At 39.5% G+C, this 22,836-nt stretch overlaps 3 protein-coding genes across 3 annotated transcripts in view; all 3 read left to right on the top strand.

Annotated features, from left to right (window-relative positions):
* The first annotated feature begins 1,017 nt into the window (after positions 1 to 1,017).
* Positions 1,018 to 8,493, top strand: tp53 (tumor protein p53). The gene is made up of 11 exons (XM_050066902.1): positions 1,018 to 1,174; positions 2,323 to 2,445; positions 2,543 to 2,615; positions 2,753 to 2,941; positions 4,491 to 4,665; positions 4,777 to 4,889; positions 5,230 to 5,339; positions 5,529 to 5,653; positions 5,737 to 5,840; positions 5,932 to 6,002; positions 6,749 to 8,493. The coding sequence occupies exons 2-11, from the start codon at positions 2,360 to 2,362 to the stop codon at positions 6,843 to 6,845; spliced, it is 1,143 nt and encodes a 380-aa protein (XP_049922859.1). The 5' UTR covers positions 1,018 to 1,174; positions 2,323 to 2,359; the 3' UTR covers positions 6,846 to 8,493.
* Positions 8,494 to 8,825: 332 nt separating this feature from the next.
* On the top strand, positions 8,826 to 19,522 carry LOC126403980 (receptor-type tyrosine-protein phosphatase eta-like). Its single transcript, XM_050066896.1, has 11 exons — positions 8,826 to 8,923; positions 11,983 to 12,071; positions 13,096 to 13,735; positions 14,525 to 14,779; positions 15,004 to 15,255; positions 15,527 to 15,650; positions 16,354 to 16,496; positions 16,617 to 16,874; positions 17,428 to 17,697; positions 17,996 to 18,093; positions 18,250 to 19,522. Exons 1-11 carry the CDS (start codon positions 8,875 to 8,877, stop codon positions 18,310 to 18,312), a joined length of 2,241 nt encoding a protein of 746 aa, XP_049922853.1. The 5' UTR covers positions 8,826 to 8,874; the 3' UTR covers positions 18,313 to 19,522.
* Positions 19,523 to 21,386: 1,864 nt separating this feature from the next.
* The window catches only part of LOC126403992 (CD209 antigen-like protein E), a 6,555-nt gene continuing 5,105 nt past the window's right edge, over positions 21,387 to 22,836 (top strand). The window contains exons 1-2 of the mRNA XM_050066915.1: positions 21,387 to 21,485; positions 21,870 to 21,971. Coding sequence (XP_049922872.1) covers positions 21,437 to 21,485; positions 21,870 to 21,971 — 151 coding nt within the window. The 5' untranslated portion in view covers positions 21,387 to 21,436. The remainder of the gene's footprint in view (positions 21,486 to 21,869; positions 21,972 to 22,836) is intronic.

Genomic DNA, 22,836 nt, shown 5'->3' with positions numbered 1-22,836 from the left:
ATTAAACAGCCTGAAATGAACAGATTTAAACTCTAGTTTAAACCCAATCTGCAGTATAAAGGAAGGACCGTTCAAAACCATGCAGGGGGAAGTCATCCTGGACAGTCCTCAAGTAAGGGGACGCTGCTTTAAAGTTGACCTGTGACCTCCCTGGAGAGAGAAAGAAGCACAGTCACCCATCAAAGATAGCTTTATGGGAACTCCCAGGTGTTACATATGATTATGGTGCATTTTTCAGTTATGTAATGCCTTGGAATATGTCATAGACCAAGGTGTGCTAATGACTATCAATGTACATGGGATGCTTTTTCAATTTTAATTAAAAAAAAAAAAAAAAAAAAAAAAAATTAAACTTCTTCACTGGACTACAGTAAAATGTACTGGCAGTAGCCCAGTGGACATTAATAGTTTGGCCTGTAGATTTTATGCAATATATGCTTTTGCAACTTAAAAGTACAAAAATGTTGTTGCTGGGACAGTCCTTAATATATCAAAGTTCTTTTTCAACACTTCTTTGATCCCCTAGGAAACACCATAGCTCAATAAGCAATGTTGTAAACGAGGCAGTCGTTTTGGTTATTAAAAAACTGCCTAAATGTTGCGCAAACTGGGTATATTTACCGTAAACTGGGGGTTATATAAGGCAACTTTTTCATCCGTTTTTAATTTCCATACGTCATTATGTTGTCATGTTGCCTTCGGATGCTCATCTGAAGCTTGTATTTTTCAACATTAATAATATGCTATTGTTATTCGACAAAGACAATACACTTACGTAAATATAATTCTTATTAACATATAGTTTAATCTCAATTCAACCGTGTACACGTAAACAATTCTTATAACTCTATAAATGTGCAGCCATGACCTGTTTAACAACTCCTTTGTTTTGCACGGTGGCTCCTGAGTTGTAATATTGTCGAGATACATGAATGCAACAGTGGCATTACGCAGTGTTGCGTTTACGCACGTCAGGAGAACCAAACGCTCTGTGATTGGACTGCTGTGCGGACTTAAAAACCCGCCCCTCCCCTTTCCTTTTTTGTGGGATTCCCCGACGACAACGTGCTCGTTTTTACCTCAAAATATTTTGACTTTTCACTCGATTCTGCTCGCCTCCTCAGCTACATCGAAGTGACTCATCTCCCCTGGACAGCAGTTGCGGGACACAAAGGTAGCTGTGTAGTCATACATGTGTCATTATACAGGCCCACTTACTGGACCGTTAAAGAAAGTTTTACGGCAGTTTAAGCTAACGTTACTCGGTCGGATTCCAAAACGTTATGCTAACGTACCTAGCTAGTTAAGCTAATGCTAAGCTCGCTAGATAACAAAACAATTGGGGTGCGCTTTAATTGCGAGACAAATCCTGTTTTACCGTCGATAGTTTTTTCTCTACGTCAGCACATTTTGACTTTTAGTTAAGTTGTATTCGTCGAGTTATTGCGAAAGTGCCGACGCGACGTCCGAAGATGCTAACTTCATTCAGTTCCTGCAGGCCTCCGGCTCGATAGAAAATGGACGGTAGCTAACGTTAGCATGTTGAATGGTTTCTCCGGCGGTTTGTTTTGATAAGAGAGCTAATTGCGAAGTTAGTTAAATGGTTTTCGATTTCAAACGTATAGATAGCTGTAATGTGGATGTTTCCAGGAATATATGTGTTTAATTGAATCGTAATTATTCAGGTTAACGTCAACGTTAGTCAGCATTTCTCAGAGCAGATGGCCTACTTAAATTGAACTTAGGGAACTCGAATTTCCTGTATGGAAGCAATCAGGATTTATCACTTCAGCATTCATTCATTTGTAAAAGTTTCACTCATGCATTTTACACTTTAGCAACGCTAAACGTAATCGTGTCCTATTCATTTAATTTTTATAAAATAATGACTATTTAAAAAGGATTCAAGCGTCTGATCGGCCGACAGAATAATTGTAGGAAAACTATTTTGATAATCGACGTATTTTTTTAGGCATTTATTAAACTAAAGGCAACATTTCCTGGTTTTATCTTCTTAAATGGGGGGAATTGCTGCCTCTCTTTTTCTTTATGCTATTTAAATTTATTTGGATGTTGGTCACACATATCAAACATCAATTTGGTCTCTTGAATAATGTGGTGGATTTATTTATTTATTTATTTTTTTTACTATTTTCTGACATGCTTTTGACTAAAAAATAAATCAGTTGATCAAAAAAGTAGGCAGACTGTTAATAAAGATAAATGTTAGCACACACCGCTTGATTAACATGGGACCAGTCTAATGGAGAATTTAATTACAGACTGAGTTGTTTAACATTCACTTCCTGTTTATCCCCACAGCACTGCCTTTGCATCTGCAAAGGAGGGTGAAAAAAAGATGGAAGAGCAAGAGTTCGACAGTCTGCCTCTGAGCCAGAGCCTGCCCCTGAGCCAGGTCTCCTTCAGAGAGCTTTGGGAGACTGTGTAAGTTAAGTTTTAATAGTAGATAACATTTTGAAATTGTCAGTTTACTCCAGAAGAAAAACAAGTTAACCAATTTGTGCATGTTTGTTTTTTGCAGAGTGACTCCCTCTATCTCCACCATTCCAACGGCAAATGGCGCATGGAGGACAGATGGACCTATGGATATGCTGGTAAGCATACCTGCCCATGCCCCAACTTAAACACATTGAATTGAATCACTGTAGGAGAAAGCTTTCTGACGGTAACTTCAGTCAGAACTTATTTATTTATGGAGGCAGACTGACGCTCTCATTTCCCTCCTTCACAGCTCATGAATGACCAAGTGCTTGCTGAAGGGTTTGATGAAAATCTGTTTGAGCTGCCCCCAGAGATGTCTGCTAAAGATGGTGTTACTCCCCCGTCCTCCACCGTCCCGGTTACAACAGACTATCCAGGGGAATATGGCTTCCAACTTCGATTTCAGAAGTCTGGCACGGCCAAGTCTGTCACTTCCACTGTAAGTAATCCGAGGCCTAACATCTAAAAATTTAGAAATTCCACATATTTTTTGATTTCTAGTGATGTTAAACTGACTGCTAAATGTGTTACAGCTCATTTCAACGGATATTTAAGCTACATATAAGACAACTAATTTGTTTTATCTGTTCTGAACAATGTGAGACAAAATATACAAACTTCAGCAAAAAACATTTGTACTTAATGAACATAGTGAATCATTTTAACAGAATTAAACAGAATTTAAATGTTACACAGTCGATGTTAAAGTTCGTAAGGACTTGCAGCACACTATCCTGCAACCAAACATGGTAGGGAGCAGAAGTTTGAGTCCGCCAGAGACAAAGGGGATCTCTGCTTCTGCTCAGTTTCGCCATTTAGTCCTCAACTGAGTTTCTTCTGTCTTTAGTTTATTTCCTATGAAGAATCTCTGCTCCGTTTCACTAAAATAAATCCAAATTAACTGTACAGCGTAATAAAATTGAGGTTTGGGAATTAAAAGGTTTTACAACGGTAAACTCACTCACTGGCCTTAAGTGTTTATCACCCACAAAATTATTTAAAGTGTGAAAAACATTGAAAAAGTTTTAAAATCTTACCTTGGCACCGCGCTAAAAATCCATTCTTTCGTATCTCTCGTGGTGGTATTCATGTGGAATCTTATTCATTGTGATGATTCGCTAAATTGTAAAGTCTGGAGCCAGTCACTGCGTTTGAAAAGCCAATGGCATTAATGTTTCCACGGTGACTCACCCAGCAGTGCGATGCAGTTGGCCAGTTTTATTGAGGTTAGGCTGGTCTTTCCTGAAACTCCGCCCCCCTGCGACTTGTGCTCTCGTCTGTGAGAGAGGTGCTGTCTGGTTGTAGAGAACTGCTCTGACATGACGGGACATGTCCCTGCGCCGTCTTCCTGTAGCACAGAATGGGTTAAAAAAGGACGAAAGAAAGGTAAAAAATTGTCTTTTAGTTTGACTTACCTGGCCTTAAGTATTTGTTGGTCATTCAGAGAAGAAAGATTAGTTATATGAAACTTTTAGTGTTTATAAAAGTGCACTTAGTTTTTCTGAGACAGATCTCAGACTGGTGGTTGGCGCTTGGGTCCAGGGATGGATTGGGAATGAAAAACGGCCCTGGACTGTTTGACTTAGACCAGCACTCCACCACCACCCACATAAACCACAGCACACTTTATGTAAACACGATTACTGAACTATATTTATAACAATAATTTAAGTAAAATAGATGTAGAATGAGGGACATGTGTTGCTCTTTGAAGGAGGCAGACACGAGGAGAAGAAGGTTTTGTTCTTTCATTAAATCCTTGTACAAGAAAAATGCTCTGTATTGTTGGATTGTCTCTATTTTGTTAATGCAAAGTACTAACTTATCAATAATCATAACCATTCATGCGTAACAAGGAGTTCAACATTTCCAAACTTTGCAGCAGCATGTCAGTCTTTATTGTAATGTCCCGCCCCATCCCGGCTGTGGTTGGTCCACGGGTGCACAGATAATAACGTGTTGGGCTTTCTCCCTGTTCTTTGTCTCAGTACTCCGAGCAGCTCAACAAGCTGTATTGCCAGCTAGCCAAGACCAGCCCCATTGAAGTCCTGGTGTGGAAGGACGTTCCTGCGGGTGCTATTGTGAGGGCCACAGCAGTTTACAAAAAGTCTGAACATGTTGCAGACGTGGTCCGAAGATGTCCACATCACCAGAATGAGGACAGTAAGGGAAACGTTTTAGTGAAAATTTCTTTTTTTGCTTTTGCTCAAAGAATCTGATGAGCTTAATACATCTGAGCTGATTTTAATGTTTTCTAATCTGTTTCCTGTTCAGCTGCCGAGCACCGCAGCCATCTGATCAGAGTGGAGGGCAGCCAGAGGGCTCAGTATTTTGAGGATCCGCACACAAAGAGGCAGAGTGTGACTGTCCCCTACGAGCCCCCGCAGGTACGACTGCCCCACTCAATCTGTCCCGAGGGGGAACACGTCTGCTGTGTCTACTCTACAGCAGTTATTTTTATCCCATCATATTTCCTAATGTGTGACCTTCAAGCATTTTCTATGTGAGTATATGAGCAAACAACACTGATTTTAGCTTGAAAATTCAATGTCTATGAAGTACAGAAATTCTGCAACCATTCAGGAATGTTTCCCAAATCAAAAAATTGGCTGTTTTGGACACCCTGAAGTGTCGATAAGGAGTTCAGAAGAAAAGGTTGCCTTTTCCCCTGATTATAAACACTTAAAGTAGCAGTGAATAAAAAATGTTCTGTTTTTCCTGTTTCAGCTGGGCTCAGAGATAACCACCATCCTGCTGAGCTTCATGTGCAACAGTTCCTGCATGGGGGGGATGAATAGAAGGCCGATCCTCACAATCCTGACCCTGGAGACCCCAGAGTAAGTCTTGTTTCTCTTTTAACAGATGTGAGGGTGGTGGTGGTAGTTTGGCGTATAGAGAAGTGGGATTGCCACAGTGTAACTGGACATGTTGGTTTGCATTTTTACCTGTGTTATGTGTGTGTTGTGGATGTCCCAGATTCATTTGTTGTACATTTTGACCCATACTACTGCTCATCTTCTTCCTAGTGGACTTGTCTTGGGCCGAAGGTGCTTTGAGGTGCGTGTCTGTGCGTGTCCAGGCAGGGATCGCAAAACTGAAGAGGAAAACAGCACCAAGACGCAGAACGGCACCAAACAAACCAAAAAACGAAGTACGTCTTTGCTGCATTATTTTATATTTCAGTTTCCGCCCCTTCTTGCTGTCCCCTTGCTAACCTCACCTTTGTTTCTGTAGAGAGTGCCCCGGCTGCGGCTCCAGCTCCTGACACCACTTCTGTGAAGAAGTCCAAGCCGACCTCCAGTGCAGAGGAGGACGATAAGGACGTGTTTGTTCTGCATGTATGTGAAGATTCATGCTGTTATGAAGCTGCACATCTTTACACATTTTTTTCATGCTATTTGGTTAATACCCCTTTGATCTGTCCTGCAGGTTCGTGGTCGCGAACGTTTCGAAATGTTGAAGAAAATCAATGATGGTCTGGAGTTGCTTGACAAAGAAAGGTAAGAAGTGCAAACTGAAAAATAAAACCACCTGAACTACTTTCAGAGGACAAATTTTGTAACTTGTGTTTCCTGGAGACCGGTGGTTCTCAACCTTTTTTGTGTAAAGGACCACTAAACAAAATCAGGTCACAGATCCCCATGTGATGAGATTTGGCTTCAGGGACTGCCATCTAAAAATATTTTTGTTGTGAGATATAAAGAAGACCAGAGTTCTCTAGTTGTTGAACTGCTTTTGAGGACATAACCACGGAGGAAGTGAAACCGATGAGCAGAGTAGTCTCTCTTGTGACTCACAGTGGCTTTACTTTTATAGTGAATTAAGAAGTGAAAATTAACTACTTTATACTTGATGTTTGCAATATAGCCAATTTATACATCCCATGTGGAACAAGCCACGATACATCATGTATATTCGATACATCGCCCACCCCTAGCGGCAGCTGGTTTGACTATGAGATGTGAGTGACAGCTTGACTGCTGTCTTTTACTTGGTCAGCTCCAGTGCTTCTCAGATGGTCCGTAGGCAGCATCCTTACCTTTATTTTACCCTGAACTCTACTGCTGTGTAATAATAGAGACCACCTGCCACTAGAGGTCACTGTGTGCATTGTTTAAGTTAAACCCACCTGCCACAGGTCAACCAAGGTTATTGCATCATTAGAAATACTTCAAATAAAACCAAATCTGTCACATCTGCTATAATCTCCGACACTGACTGGATTCATCTTGCTCTCTCTCCGCAGCAAAACAAAGACCAAGGTGTCTGTGAAACATGAGCTTGCTGTGCCTTCCAGCGGAAAGCGACTCCCGCACAGAGGGGAGAGGAGCGATAGCGACTAAGAAGAGAACAAACGTCCCGTCTTTCTCCCTCCAAGCCATCGGGTTAATGTCAGGCTTTTACTCGTTATTGGAACCCCCAAATCATCTCCTGCCTCAGTACGCCACAACACTTGATTCAGTAACTGTACTGCCTGACCATTTACTGTACTCTACGTACTGTACGGTGTCTTGCTGTTTTTCCCCGTACTCAAATGAATAAAGGTTGGATAGAGAGCAGTTCACACTGTAAACAGGTCTGCCTCTTCCTCAGTGACCTCGTTGCATTTAAAGGTCCTGCAAAATGGCTTTGAGATCTCTAACACCCGCACGCATGAAACAGGATATCGGGGTGGGACTTACAATTAGGAGGAACTGTATTTAATCAGTGTTAATCTTGGCAGGGATTTTCATTTGAGTTTTAATGATTCCTTTTTAAAAATGTCTGTCATTTATGATGCATTATTCTTAGTCTGAATTAGCTGATGAAAACTGAAGAGTGTTCGTCATCAACATTTGTTTTTGTATGTTTTGTCAGAACAGTAATTATGATTTTATTGGAGCTAAAAAGAACTCAAGTAGTAGCTTGGTCAGATTTTACACAGTTAAGACACATATGTCATTGCAAAGGCTTATAATAATAAAACGAGACACTGCCATGAGCTTGAAGTCACACTTCTAAGACTTGAATGGATGTTTACCTACATTAATGTAGCTGTATTACTGTACCACATCCCATGCAACTTCAGTCACTTACACCCTGTCTGGCTCTCCTTCTGGGTGTCGTGTCAGGTGGTTTGATCGGCCCAAATGTTTCAGTCCGGCTCTGATTAGATGTCCTTGGGCATAAAAATGCAAGTTAGACACACAGGAACAAACATAAGGCCAGATTAAAGAGCGCACAGGCTTTTTTTTTTTACTCCGTTTACTTTATTTTCCATCACAAAGAGCTGTAAATACATTTTAGCCCTTTTTATTTTTAAGGATCTGTCTGTCGTCGTCACCGCCTCTTTAGTGGTGGTGATTCTGCTCGCAGGGAACACATGCTGTCATGATTTTTGTGAAGATTAACAGTAGATTTGGGATGATGATGAGGGGCTGGCTGGATCACCCCACAAGCTAATCACCTTTTAGTATTAGTAACTTTTATATTCAGCAGAGGGAAAATGAGAGGAGGGATAAGAGTTATTTTCACATACAAATACAGGAAAATTGGACAAAAATTTAGACTTTTTAAACAGTACAAACATGGGGCCCAATAAAACCAGAACATCACCTTTAACGTAGTGATGAGGTGCAAACCACTCAGTTCAGATTTTTAAAAAACTACTGCCTAATTTGATGAATGTGATCTGAGTTCATGACGTCATATTTGGCCTCTCACCCACAGATCATGCTGTTTTATCACTGAGTCAGCACTTCAGTTTGATGTGACCAATCACTGTCAGCCACGTTAACCACTTTCTGTTTTTACACTGCCAAGAAAGTATACTTAAAGGCATTCTTTATTTTTATTTCTGTATCTGTGTAGATTATTTTGGGATCTTAGTTTTGTATAAGAGCTTTATCTTTCAATATTTTTCATTGTCGTTATTTTTTCATGGCTTTTTTTTGTACTAATTTGCATTTTGTAACTCGATGCTTAATGCCAAAATAAACACATAACGTCAAACTGTTGTTGGTGTGTTCTGTTATACAACATAACATCTTATTGCACTCATAAGCATGACATCATCTGCGTTTTTCCCCGTTAGTACTTTGCATGAGTGAAAAACGTGGATGCAAATCAGGAGCATCCAAAGGTGTTGAATAGTCTTGTGTTGCTAGTTAAATGACCTATTGTTTTGTGTTGTGTGAGCGTCTCTCATACTGGGAGGTCATTTCCTTCTGTTCAGTGAAGCAGGATGCATCTGTAGCCTGGGTGAGTAGTGAGACAGCATCAGTCTGACTTTATTTAATCTCTCTATTTTATTTGGCGCCTGCTTTAATTTAATTTCACAGTAGCTGAAATTTCCTGAAGCTGACCTGAATCTAGGATCCACAGGAATCCAAGATGGGGGAGTTGTCTCTCAAGTGTAAAGTCTCCATCCTAATTTCTTGGGGTGAGTATTATTTTCTGTGTTCAGTAATTTTAGAGTCAAGAAAAAAAAATTGAGCTGCAGCTAACTGATATTATCAGCTAATGTAAATCTTGATAGAATGTTAAAGGAAAGCAAACTCTGACATATTTGACATCATATAGAATTGACAAAAGTAACATTTATTAATTTCATTTTTACAACCATTAATATTTATTTATTTTAAATTTAGAAGGGCTACAGAGTTGACCTGTTGGGTTGGGACACAACTGATAGCAATATTATTAAATTAATTTGTCAAAAAATAGAAAGTTTGTCCACCACTTCAGCAGCATTCCCACCATTTAGGAAGCCAGGAAGTGAGACAGGAGTCCTGAGGATGAAGCTAACTCTTATGTGATTAAACGATGTGTGATGGAGTTGACAGAAGTCTGTGACACATCTTTAAAGGGCCAACATTTTCACAAAAATATATATTTTAAAACAGGATAATTGTAGCAGAACTTCTTTTTTTTTTTTTTTTGAAATTTTCTTTTTATTTGGAAAAGCAAAATATTTACAGTTTCATTTACAACATTGCAATCATTCCCTGGACCCCTAAAGTGTCTTTTCCCTTGGTTTATCCGCCCCATTCCCCTTGGTAATTGGGTAGGGTGAAGTCCAAGTGTCTTTTCCATGCTGCTCTTCCAAGTTAGTTTAAAGTCATTCAAGTACTGTATCCAGTGAACAGAACCAGGGGAGCTCACTTCCTGAGGCATCTCAGTTTCACACACAGTGAAAACAAATAAAACAAACAGACAAAAAATCTTAAATAGAATACTTATTCAAGTGGTACACACAAAAGTATTTTAAATGAAGAGTGGATAGTCACAAATTACAAACAGCCTCAAGTGAAATCAGATCTTACAGGTTTTGTGTATTCAGTCCATTTGGACTGATCCATTGATTCATAGTTGAAGGTAATACTCATCCCCATTACATTTGTTATATGTTTATGGATTTCTTCCCAAAATTCTCTGATAACCTGGCAGTCCCAGAAAATATGAAAGTGATTGGCTCCACTAGTGCCACATAGTCTCCAACAAAAATCACCATTACCCTGATGTCGTTTCTGAATGGGTGTGATAAAAAATCTCACTATGTTCTTCCAACAAAACTCACGCCATATGTTTGACCCTGTTGACCTCCACTGTAGCTGACACACTCTTTCCCAACTCTCCACCGAGATCACTGCCTTTCCTTCTTTTTCCCACTTCTCCTTTATATATATTGTACTGTCTTGTTTTGATTTTTGGATGCCATTGTACATTCTGGATATAACTTTGTTGTAGCAGAACATTTTTACACCGATGTTATCAGTACGTACAGTTCGTTTTAGATTTTGAGGGCTTTTAACACATTTTTTAATAGTTTAAATTTGTGATTTATTTGTCTGGGACGTGTGTTTTCTGGCACGGGGCAAGTTTAGAAGTTAAATAGATGAAAGCAGATCAACCTATTTTATGAATCATACTTATTTCCTAAATATAAACACTTAAAAATTAATGTTTATCTCTGGAAACAAACTTAGTGTGTTCATAAGTTATAATTTTAAGTGTTTTTTGGCAGGACATAAGTTGTCCCAATTCTCAAAAAAGGGTGAAATATGACCACCAGTTCTGAGAAAGATAACACTTACAAAATGTAACTCAAGTACATATTTTAAAGGTGCTGTATGTAAGAATGTGGCCAAATGTACTGGGGACACTGCTAATGCTGCTTGCCGTGCTGCTGTAGCTTTAATTGATGCTGAGACTCTACTGATTGCGTGACTGGTAGACAGCGGTGGGTGGCACAACAGACCAAAACACAAATTCAAAACATAAACATGATTTGCAGACTGCAAAAAATTTTTTTTAGATGCAAATATTCTGGCCGTACTATTGTTGTCAGTGAGATCAGTATGTTATATGAACATTATTCCTTAGTCTCTGTGACATATTAGGAGGATTTTACGACTATTTGCTTTAGATTTCTTACATATAGCTCCTTTAAGTACTTGTGCTTTTATTAGAATTTTCAGGGTGATTGCGGGCCCTTAAAATGTCATTTATGCATGTTTATTAATAAAAGGCCTTAAAAAGTATCAAAATGTCTTAAATTCAGAGTAAATTGGTTGTAAATATTTTTTAGTCACATCACAGCGAGGATTTCCGGTGTTGATGCTTCAGGAAACATCTTTTTAACAGGAGGGAAACATGATTCAACGGGGGAACAGACCCTCTACATACTTGGATCACACAATGAGTCTTCCTCATGAAACTAAGGCTGCGCTCGCCAGCCTGCTCATAAGCTTATTTCTTCTGTGCCTACAGCCGTAAGCACAGAAAGTATTCTCTGTGTCATTTTACCTTACTGGTCATTTGTTCACTTGGAAAGAGTATAATTAACTTTGGGTGTGTATTTCCATCACAAGTTTGGTGTTTAATTTAAAGTGGTATTAAAAAGTCTTTAAAGTCTTAACTTGTTCATACCTGCAGACACCCTGTATTTTCTTCACTGCCACCTCATACTTCTACCTCACTACATTTCAGAGGGAAGTATTGTACTTTTTACTGCAATACAATTATCTGACAGCTTTAGTCACCAGTTAAAGCTGAAATGATCAGTCGATTAATCAAGTGACAGAAAATTAAGAATATAATACTGTAATTTTACTTCATACTTGCACTTACCTGTTGGCAAAATGCAGATTGACGTCACTCGCTCTAATAACCATATTCCTACATAACCCTTTTCTCTGCACGAGACCACATGTATATGATTTACCTGTAGTTCTTACCTGCGATGCTTAAATAGGTAAAACATAATTTGTCCAAAAATTTGTCCTGAAATTGGTTACAGGGTGTCTTAAACAGGTCTTAAAAAGCATTAAATTCAACTTAAAGCATTATATTTAACCTGTAGACACAAAATAATCAATTTAAAGAGAAAATCATTATGCTTTGCTTTCGTCCCGTCTGTCAGATCATATCAGTTCCTGCCGACTTTAAAAAACCTGTGTCAACACAAACAGCTCATCTCCTTTCTGTGTGCTCCTTCAGCTTTGGTGTTGACGTGCAGCGCTGCAAAACAAGACTACTTCTTTCACTCGGGAAATCTCACCTGGGAGCAGGCCAGGAACCACTGCCAGGTACACCAACCTCGTCCGTATGTGCAGAAATATGCTAAAAGATGTGAGGCACAACTGTGAAAGTTGCTGTTTTTAATTAGCAGGGCACGTGTGTATGAGGCTGGATTAAATTATACAGTTATTATTATTTGTCCATATATAATTGTTTGTCCAGTTAATCATTTATCAAAATAGTTGTTGATGATTTTTCTGTCGATACACGGATTGATAAGTGGACAAATTGTTGCAGCTCTTGTTCGGCTATTTCCAATTTTGTTAAAGACGCTCTCATCAAGACGGACTGTGTTTACATGCACAAAATATTCAGTTTATATTCAGAAAAAATAGACAATATTTCTTCTAAGCTGTTAACATGGCTAATGAAAATGAATATTCTGCTCATATTGCTGTTCAAATGCAGCTGTGAATACTCAGATTAACGTGCACTAACATGTTTATCACATTAAAATATGGGTAGGTGGAATGACTGTCCCTTGTGCAAGGATTTTTGGCTAAGTTTTCCCACCAGCGGCGAACACAGTCTCCCGCTTTCTTTCTTTCAACCACCATCTTGAAAAGATCAGCGCTGCCGTATGTGCGCAAATCCAAAAACCTTTTCATATCCAAGTCAAGTTAGGTGTGTTTCTCCTTCTGACCAGAAATGTGGGCTTTTCTTTTTGGGCATGCATCTCTACCGCACAGCCTTGCAAACTTGGCGAGTTGATTTGTGTCCAATGTATCCACGACAACGCGCAGAGCTGACCGAAAACAGGCATGAGGCCGCGTGTCGCAAACATGCAATAGAAACCCCCAAATGCACTGTATACATGTCCAAAGACTGCTATTGAAACCCAAATAATAGCAGTCTGTCCCACATGTCTTATTCTGCAAATGCTGCATTTGGAAAATTCCTAATCGGGACTGTTCAACACAATATGTTGTTTACATGACCCGCATCAAATTCAGATCACATCTTAGTATGAAAAGCTCGGCCTGTACAACATCTACTGTAAAAGATTGACTGTGGCCTTTCACGTCCTGTCAGGTCTGTTACCAAGATCTGGCGACACTGACTCCTGAAAACATCCAAACCATCGCCAAGGAACAAAACATCACCTCTGACTGCTGGATCGGCCTCCGCAAGAACTTTGACTACAACTCCACCAGCAACTCCAGTATGCCCTGGTCCCGCTGGGCCAACGGGGATCCCCTCCTCTTCCAGAACTGGTACCCCGGTTGGCCCGTGTTCAGATCCTCCTTACCAAAAAGATACTGCTGCACCTGCCAAGGAACATCCCAGGATGCGACAAGCTTGACTGGACTCGCAGAAGAAACAACTGAAAACACAACAAACATGAGCAACTTCACAGATCAAACTGTGACAGACTCTACTGGATTGGGGGAATCCATCCAAACTGTGACAGACTCTACTGGATTTGGGGAATCCATCCAAACTGTGACAGACTCTACTGGATTTGGGGAATCCACCAGCCAAAACATTACGCCCATCACAGCTGCGCCCACGATGACCACACAGCCGCCAGCAGAGGCAGGATGTGTGCCGATTCTGGATCTCTCTGAGAGCGATACAAACTTCATCGAAGACTCTTGTGTGGCCATGCTCAGCTTCGGGGCTTGGGTTGAAAAGAACTGCTGGGAGCTTCTGTCTTATATATGTTATGAAGGTAGGACTCATTTGGAGACCCTTTGTTGTCGCACCTTTATTTTAGTTCTCACACTGTCAAAAATAAATACTACAGATGATTTGTGCTGTGCGACTGTAAGGTGGCACCTGCATTGAAACAGAAACTTTCTAATCAAATATTATCTTAATTTGGGAAAATTAATAGAAATAAAGTTTTGTGTTTGATGCCGTAACCCGTACTTTTGCGCCGTGACAACAACTCACTTAACGTTAACAAATAATATAACATCTCGAAAAAGATAAATCGCTGCTGAATTCGTTTTCTAGATCAAAGTACTGCCAAACCGCGCTGGTTTTGCAAGAGGACCTCTCTCTTATTTCCCACTGTGCTGTTTTAAAGCTCCAGTCTACTCGAGCATTACGGCGGGGAGGGGGACTGCTGTCTGACCACTAGTAGGTGTCTGTAGCACCTACTAGTGGTGGGCAGTTGCATGACAGATAAGCAGCCTTTTACATGAATAAAACAGTAATTGGTTTAACCGACTAATATTTCTGGTGCCGACTAGTGATGGGGCGGATGTTTAATCATTCAAACGTCCAATTGCGCGCATCTCTAATGACAAGGTCATGCAGAATTCAAAGTGACTGGCTTACTTCATGTAATTGTTGCGATCTCAACATTGCAACATCCTGGAGGGACTTATGTAAAGTCTAATATGCAGCCATACAGCCCATTTTTGCACTATCACCCCTTTTCTGTGTGTGTTACCTTTCTGGACATCTGAGCCTCTTTGCACACTGACAGTCTTCATCTTATTTCCAACCGTAGATCGTTTCTGTGGTGAAGTCACCATGACTGACAGGACTTCCGACAGCGCCGTTCTCACATGGGAACCCGGGCCTGGTGACATCAGCCATTACCGCGTAGAGGTCAGAGTGAACAAAACCCTCAAAACAGAAATCCAGACTAAAAATTTGACCTATAAACCCGTCAACTTGACAGGAGGCACTGGCTACTCAGTCCAGGTGTTCCCTGTGAAGTGTGGGAGAGACCTCAACCCGCAGGAGCTCCTCTTCTACACCAGTGAGTTTGTCTCCGTCTGTGAAATGTGACTGCATTTATATAATACTTTATTTAGATTCATTTACAATACCTTACACAGCCCCACGTCAAATAATGTGAACTGTCCCTTTGATATAAGTAAGTAAGGAGAGGCAAACAAGCACAGTCTCTTATTAAAAAAAAATAATGAGCCCTAGTTAGAACGCAAACACTTGTTACCCTGTTTATATCTTTTTGTTTTTCAGCACCAGACAAAGTCTCAAACCTCACGGCCACCATTGTGACAGAAACCTCTGTCCACCTGAGCTGGAACAGACCAGCTGGAAACGTGGATTTCTATCTTATTAAAGTCCAGGATACTGATTGGAACAAAAGTAAAACAGAGAGCCAAGGAGTCGACAAGTTGACACCTGGAACTTGTTACACATTCACCGTCATCTCAGGAGTCCTGGACGGATCCACATGGAGCGAAGAAACCAGCATCGAATTATACACCAGTAAGTTTATATCGCAAAGTGAGCTGTGTGTTACAACTTATGAACTTTCCTCTACAGACTCTTTCATTTGTATTTGTTTGAATAACAGGAAGCACACTGGGAAAAAAAGTTTACAGCTGGTTATTTGGCTCACACAGTATAAAATTCAAATCAGCAAAGGCAAATTAGAGCTGCATCTCACCTGAACAGTGACGCCAGTGAGAACGTTATCAGGCTGGCTGTCAGTACACAAAGTGATGTTGTGTGTGTACTCGTGTGTTGTCTCTTTCAGAGCCTGGGAAAGTGTCCAACCTGACAGTGTCAAATAATACCATGAACTCACTGCAACTAAAATGGGTGCCACCTGAGGGAAGAGTCACGGGTTACAGAGTGGTGGCTTTGAATGACAGAAATCAGTATGTATTTGTAGACAAATAGTCCAGAATTTATTTGCTTTATTCACTTTTAAATTCAGCTATATTCAGCCACTGGCTTCAGAGATGGCAGCACTTCTACCTTGCATTAAAATCGTTTCTACATATGATTTGACCTGATTACATGCAGTTACCAAACGGTACGGCCACAGACAATGCTGAATGCCGCTGCGTTCAGAACCGTTGGAAATTCGATCACCTAAAAAACATTTTAATGCAAGGTGTAAAGCTGGTCTGTCATCCCTGGTGCCCAGAGGATAAATCCTAATGACTAAATCTGTTCTTTTAATTTTGATAATCTAGTAACTTTAACTTTAGAATGAAATGTGCTATATGAGTAAAGCTGCCTTTCTTTGCTTTGGCCTGAAATAATCTAAATTACTTTATCTTATGGTTCAACTGAAGGTGAGCATTGTCAGCAGTCCCTCACTGCATTTATACGTACAGTTGGTAACGTTAAACCAGGAAATTATATAAATAGTGTTGTATTACATAAATGTTTCTTAGACTGTCAGACTTCTGAATTGTCTGAATTTTAGCGATGTTGCTGCAAAGGAATAGAAGTGATTTCCCAAACTACAAAAACCCCAAGCTGTAATAAACTGGTGGTATCTTGTCACTCTGGAGATGCACAGTCTTCTCTGCCAGCAGCAGAATGATTCAAATAACTGTCTCCTCCAAACAGCATATTGTATAGTGAAACTGAGGAAACACCGGAAAAGAAGGTAACAGGGCTGCCGATGGGCACCAAGATAACCCTCAGGGTATCCGCACTGACCAATGGCACGAGTCGGGAGGGAGACACCACGACTGTCGTCAACTACACTGGTAACTCCAGTTGACTGCTATGTGTCGGTCGTTAGAGAAAACCATCATTTACAAAAACAGAACAAAACTCTGTCCTGCTGTGTTCAATGTCACTAATCTGACTTTGTGACTCCTTCTTAGCTCCTGGACCAATTTCAAACCTGGTTTTGAACTCAACATATAACTCCCTCACTGCCAAGTGGAGTCCATCTGAAGGTAACCTTTCATCATACACTGTCAAGCTCCAGCTGGATGGCACACTTGTAACTACAGCGAACAATGTAACAAAATTGATGAAGCACTTTGACGGACTGATGAATGCAGCCAATTACACCGTGATCGTCTACGCCATTAGTGGACATATCAAAAGCTCACCAGTGGCAGATTCCACATTCACCAGTGAGTCACTTTTGCTGCATTACCACTGCATGATGTACCTGTATTTAACTTAACTCGCTTGGTTCTGGGGTTTTTTTGGTTTTCCTTTGACAAAAGTTGGACAGTGCCAGGTATTTTATCCATTTGTATGTTGATTTGGCGCCACCGGTGGTGACTGCTGGTAACAGCAAGTGTGATTTAATTAAGGGAACAGTGAGGCTGATAACACTGAGATAACACTGAGAACAGTAACTCTGGATTGCATACTGCCTCGTTTACTGTGATGCTTCTTGCGTGTGAAAGCAATTGGACTCTGCAGTCGGTGGCTGACTCCGCCACAGACAATGAATACAGCTGTACAAAGAGTTAACTACAGAATGCCATCAAATGGCTGTTGCTGAAAAAATGTCGGCCACAAATAGGGTTTGATTTCATGAAAATCTCGGGGATTATAATTTTAAAATCTGCCGATATATTCTTACTTTATTAGTTGATCAAATATATTAAACACTTGTAATGAAAATACTTCAACTGCAAAATAATATGATAAATCACTGTCTCTTTGTTTTTTCAGAGCCTTCACCACCTACTGATCTTATAGTCATTAACACCTCGAAAAACCAGATCACCTTCCAGTGGAAGGCCCCTGTCAACATATCAAAAGCCACGTACTCTGTCAAAATAAACTCCAGCTTCTGGAAATACAGCAAGGTCGAGACTTTGTACAACAAGACTTCCTACACTTCTGAAGGCTTAATATCAGGGACCAAGTACGACTTTGAAGTAAGAACAATTACAACACCTGAAGAGAGTAGTGACCCAGTGACTGTGTCAAACTGTACAGGTGAGAGACCTAAAAGACATGTTTCTAGAGTTGTTGTTTTTTTTCTTTTCGCATGCGCCATCAGTTTTTGTGTGCAGAAAATAAAGTGGCAAAGACTTGAAACGGTCTCGAGGAAAATCAATTTTTGGTGTATTTGATGAAACTCAAGTATCTCAAGACAGGTCAGGGTCAGGTACAGAATTTGTGACACTAATCTTGGGTGTATTCTAACACATGCAAATTTTACAGCATCAGTGAGACTTTGTTTCTTTGTCCCACCTCCTCTTTACACATCTCACAGTTTCTGTTTGTTCCCCAGAGCCGGACAAAAGGGAAATCGGTCTGTCTATGTTGTGCTCTTCGGCTGAGATTCTCCTCTGTGACACCACCACCACAAGGAAAAGCGTGTTTGAGCAGGTATGTCAATCACCACATGCAGGAAAACAAAAACAGGGTTTGGGAGGTAAACTCAACAAGCAGCTCTCTCCTCTAACTAAAACAAACTACAAGCAAGGTAATTATTTATATAAGGTTTGTCTGATAAGCAGCTTGTGTTTGTGTGTTTTGTTGCAGTTGAAAGCACATTTCAACAACCAGTTGGGGGACAACATTTTCTGGGAACTCGAGGAGAACTGAAAACTGAAGTTAATCTGTTGTGGTGAAGGTATATTAGACAGAGATATTTTCTGTACTCAGTTTACTGTTTTTTGCTCAGCTCTGCTCCTGAGGAAATCACATATTAATCCACAGTGTGTCACATTTAGTCAAAAGAAACAAGACATTATAAGTTTGTCTTGTGTGATAGGTACGATTGTAAAAATGTGTGTTTGCTCTATTTAGAATTTGTTAGAAATACGATACAATAACACAAATCTATTTTATGCTTTTGTTGCTTTCCTCTTATTTGTATTTTGTTATATTTCTTTTTCTGGATGTTGTTTTGTGTGTGTGGCCCTTTTTCACCAGGAAATAAAAAAGATAAACATTAAATCAACATCTGTGGTAAAAAAAAAAAAATTCTCACAAGGTCAAAATTATAAATTAGTGACTCAAAGTAAGAACAAATTATGAGCAACAGACAAAATCATGAAAATGTTCACTTACTAGGTTAAATCATGAGAATTTTCATTTTCACGTTTAACTCCTTATCCATTGTTTTTCATGGCAGAATTGGACTTCTTAATATGTGTCTGATGTTGTTACCCCCTAAATAAATAAAAACTTTTTTGTTATCTAGCATTTTTGAGAGATGATTTCTTACGTGAATATTGATCTTATTTATCATGGTCCAGTGCACAATAAAGTTTTCAAGCTGACCACATCACAGCGACCTTTGTTAAAGTCTGATTTGAAGAGATGGTACGATACTATGCAACGCAGTCTACAGAAAATACTTGGATGCAACCTCTTAAGAATGCATTACGTGGTGGTGGGAACAAAATGTCTTAACATTACGTGCTGGCAAAATGAAAACAGCGCCGAACGGTCTTAGTTTGGTTAACTTCAGGGAAAGAGAAACACTTACTTAGATTTAGAGAACAAAAATACTCAGTTAAGATTCGGACACAATTGTAGTTTCAGATAAAACATCTACGCAGGGGATGTACAGCAAGAGACAAACGTGCATACTTTGCACAGTTATGTAAAGTCCTGCAACCAAGTTGACTTTTGGTTTCATACGGGACACAAACGGCAGTCTTCCAGTTGACAGTCCAGGTTTGTTTGACCCTTGCGTCTGCCTCTCTCGCTCTTTATACTTAAATTGTGTGTCCACCGTGACAAAAGATCCACACTACCTTTGCATTGGAATTGTCTTCATGTTGCCAGCATGTAAGTTTAACACATTTCGTGCCCACCACCATGTCATGTGTTCACACATGTCTCTGATGTACATTACACTGATAATATTTGAGTACTGTTTACTCCAGTTTTACTGCTTTTTTAAAACAAGACAACATTTACAATGACCATAAAGCCAATAAATTAACTAAGATAAATAATAGTGGTGTGCACTCCTCCTTTTTCTTCTGTTTTGCTTTTATTTAAAGGAACAGTGTGTGGGATTTAGTGGCATCTAGCAGTGAAGATTGCAGATTGCAACCAGCTGAAACTTGTCCTGTAAGCGTTAGAATTCCCTCAGGGTTCACTGCTCAGGAGGTTTTTATCAGAAGCCGAATTATCCGCAGAGGTCTCCTCCTCTATTAAATATAAAAGGATTAAGTGATTAAAACCAGTAAAAACACTGAACAAAGCAGTGTCACGTTACAAATCAGTGTTTCTCTGACACTGTTCAGCTCGTTGGATACGGGCCGCAAGCCCAGCACCTCCTAATGTGTGCTCACCTTTTTCCCCTGATAACTTAAGATGCACATTTTCACCGGGAACCGAGTTATCCACAGAGGTCTCTTCCTCTCCAAAACAAACAGACAAACTGATATGAACGCTCAAATGCTCCTATGTAAAGCCAGTGTTTTGTTTGTCCAGTCTGGGCTACTGTAGAAACATGGCAATGCAACATGGTGATCTCTGTAGACGAGGACCAGCTCCCTATGTAGATATAAACAGCTCATTCTAAGGTAACAAAAACACTATGAATCTTATTTTCAGGTGATCATACATTAAAGAAAATATGTTTAGTATCATCCATATCTGCCAGTACATCCCCCTAAATCCTGAACACACTGAAGCTTTAATTTCCAGATGAAAGTCTACATGTTGCATTTCCCCGGGGTGTACAGATGTTACATGTGAAGTTAGAAAAGGTAAGATTCTCAGTGAAAGGCAGATCTGCGATTTTTTTTTTCATACGCTAATTTTTTTTCATACACTAATTTTTTTCATACACTATTTTTTTTTCTTACACTAATTTTTTTCTTACACTATTTTAACATCTGACAATTCCCCCATTCCAATTTTTAAAAAAAAATTGTATAAAGTATTCAAATTCTTATTTTTATTTATTTAATGTTTCCCTTTTTATCTATTTATTCAGAATTATTTGTATTATTACTTTTATTTTTTTAAATATTCATACACGCAGTATTTTATTTCCCGTACAATGTTTTTTTGTAGTTTGGGTGGGGGGTATTCATTTAACAACACAAATAAGAAAAATTTATTTTTCTACCTCTGTCCTTTTTTCCCCCCTATTCCCCCCAAAAAAAGATGAATAAAAAGATTACAAGTAGCATGATGAACTCTTACCCTCAGTTAGCCTCAATCTTATATTTTAAGACTGGATAAAGGAGAACAGAGGGAGGAAAGGGGGTTTGAACAGTGATGAAAAAGAAAGTCACACCCCTCTGTTGTTAAGTTACAAACATGATTAAAGGCCAAAGTGAGACACACCTTCACCTGATGGCTCTGTTTGATAGTACGAAGATAATCAGTAGATAAGCAGCAGATAGATGAGCTTAGGTCAGCAGATGAATGCACAGTGTTTTTTTTTTTTTAAGTGTTACAGAGATGAAGCGGTTATGTCAGGTCCAGGCTTCATATCTGCACATTAACACCTCCAGGCTCTGAGACGGTGCTGTGAGAAACACTTACTACATATATAAGCTGTCGGTACACCCTGCCAACTTCCTCTGTTACACGCCAACATGTAATTTAGGGCTCTCCTTTCGAGCTACTGAGTTGAAGAGGACGGCTGTGGTATGAGGAAGGGGCGGCACCTTTCATTCAGCTTATTGTGTGAAGGTTAAGTCAACAAGCATGTGAAGCAGTTGACGTGAGAGGAGAAAGAGCATCGAACAGCTGCATGGATCCGAGACACCAGGAGGAGGATGCAAAGAGGGAAACACCTGCAGGTAAGTTAAAGACACTTACCTTTATACCTGTCAGATACCACACCTGAGGTCAGAGTTCCAGGCTGAACAATAACAAGCAAAGCTGCAGTTTGTTTTTTTTCTGGTTTCAAAGTTCGGGTTAAGTTTTACTTTTCTGTGAAAGTGTCACAGTTTTATCTTAATGGGTGTCAGAGGTCAAAAGGGGAAACTGTGCATGCACGTACCATTCATAAGCAAGTGAAACATCAGCAACACCCTCTACATTTAGAAGATTGAAAAATTCGAGGTTTGATAATAAACGTTCTCAATAAAAGGTCATGGTTATCCTGAAAAGGATCATTTTAGAAAAGTGTCTCAGTGCATCGATGCAATTCTGCTTGTTTACTTCTGTTTTGATGACCACAGATGCAGGATGCTGTCAAACTTGTCGGCTGACAGCTCGTGTGGCTGTTGCTATGGCAACAATAATCCTGGTCATGGGACTTCTTTTGTGTTTGGTGCTATTTGGTGAGTATGAATAAAAAATTATACATTTTACTTATGTTTATATCTGACACATACATCATCACAACATACTGATGCCAAGGGTTAGCAGTATTTCCTCTGCTGACACTTACACTCCTAAACATAACTTCTTCTTCTAAGTGTCTTGATGTTACTCACTGTCTTTTCTTAGAATAAAACAAAGGGGGGTTTCAGATTTCTCACCACAGCATTGTGCATATTAGACAGCAGTACATACAACAACATATCATGGGCGAATTATGAGACGATGGGCCCCTGGGCACAGACATGCAAAAGATCCCCACACTTCTACATAGGAGCAAGACACACTGACTCTGTGGTGGTTTTGCCTCTGTTTTTTGTTGTTGTTTTTTTGTCTGTTTGCAGTTCCTTTGCATCTCTTTGTAAACTTTTTGTATCTTTTTTTGGTTATTTTGTGTGTCTCATGGTTGTTTTTCCCTCTTTTTTGAATTATTTTGTGTCTCTTTGCAGTTGCTTTGCATCTCTTTGTAGTCATTTCGTGTGTCTTTGAAGTTATTTTGTATCTTTTTTTGGTTATTTTGTGTGTCTTTGAAGCTATTTGTATCTTTTTTTGGTTATTTTGTGTGTCTTTAAAGTTATTTTGTATCTTTTTTGGGGGTTATTTTGTGTCTCTTTGTAGTCACTTTGTGTGTCTTTTAAGTTTTTTTAAATTGTTTTGTGTCTCTTTGAAGTTATTTTGTGTGTCTTAAGTTATTTGTATCTTTTTTTGGTTGTTTTGTGTCTTTGTTGTCATTTTGTGTCTCTGAAGTTATTTTGTATCTGTTTTTGGTTATTTTGTGTCTTTTTTTGGTTATTTTGTGTGTCTTTGAAGTTATTTTGTATCTTT

This window comes from Epinephelus moara, chromosome 17, assembly GCF_006386435.1.
Source record: "Epinephelus moara isolate mb chromosome 17, YSFRI_EMoa_1.0, whole genome shotgun sequence".
In the NCBI taxonomy this organism is placed as follows: Eukaryota; Metazoa; Chordata; class Actinopteri; order Perciformes; family Serranidae; genus Epinephelus; species Epinephelus moara.
This window is presented reverse-complemented; position numbering and strand designations above follow the sequence as displayed.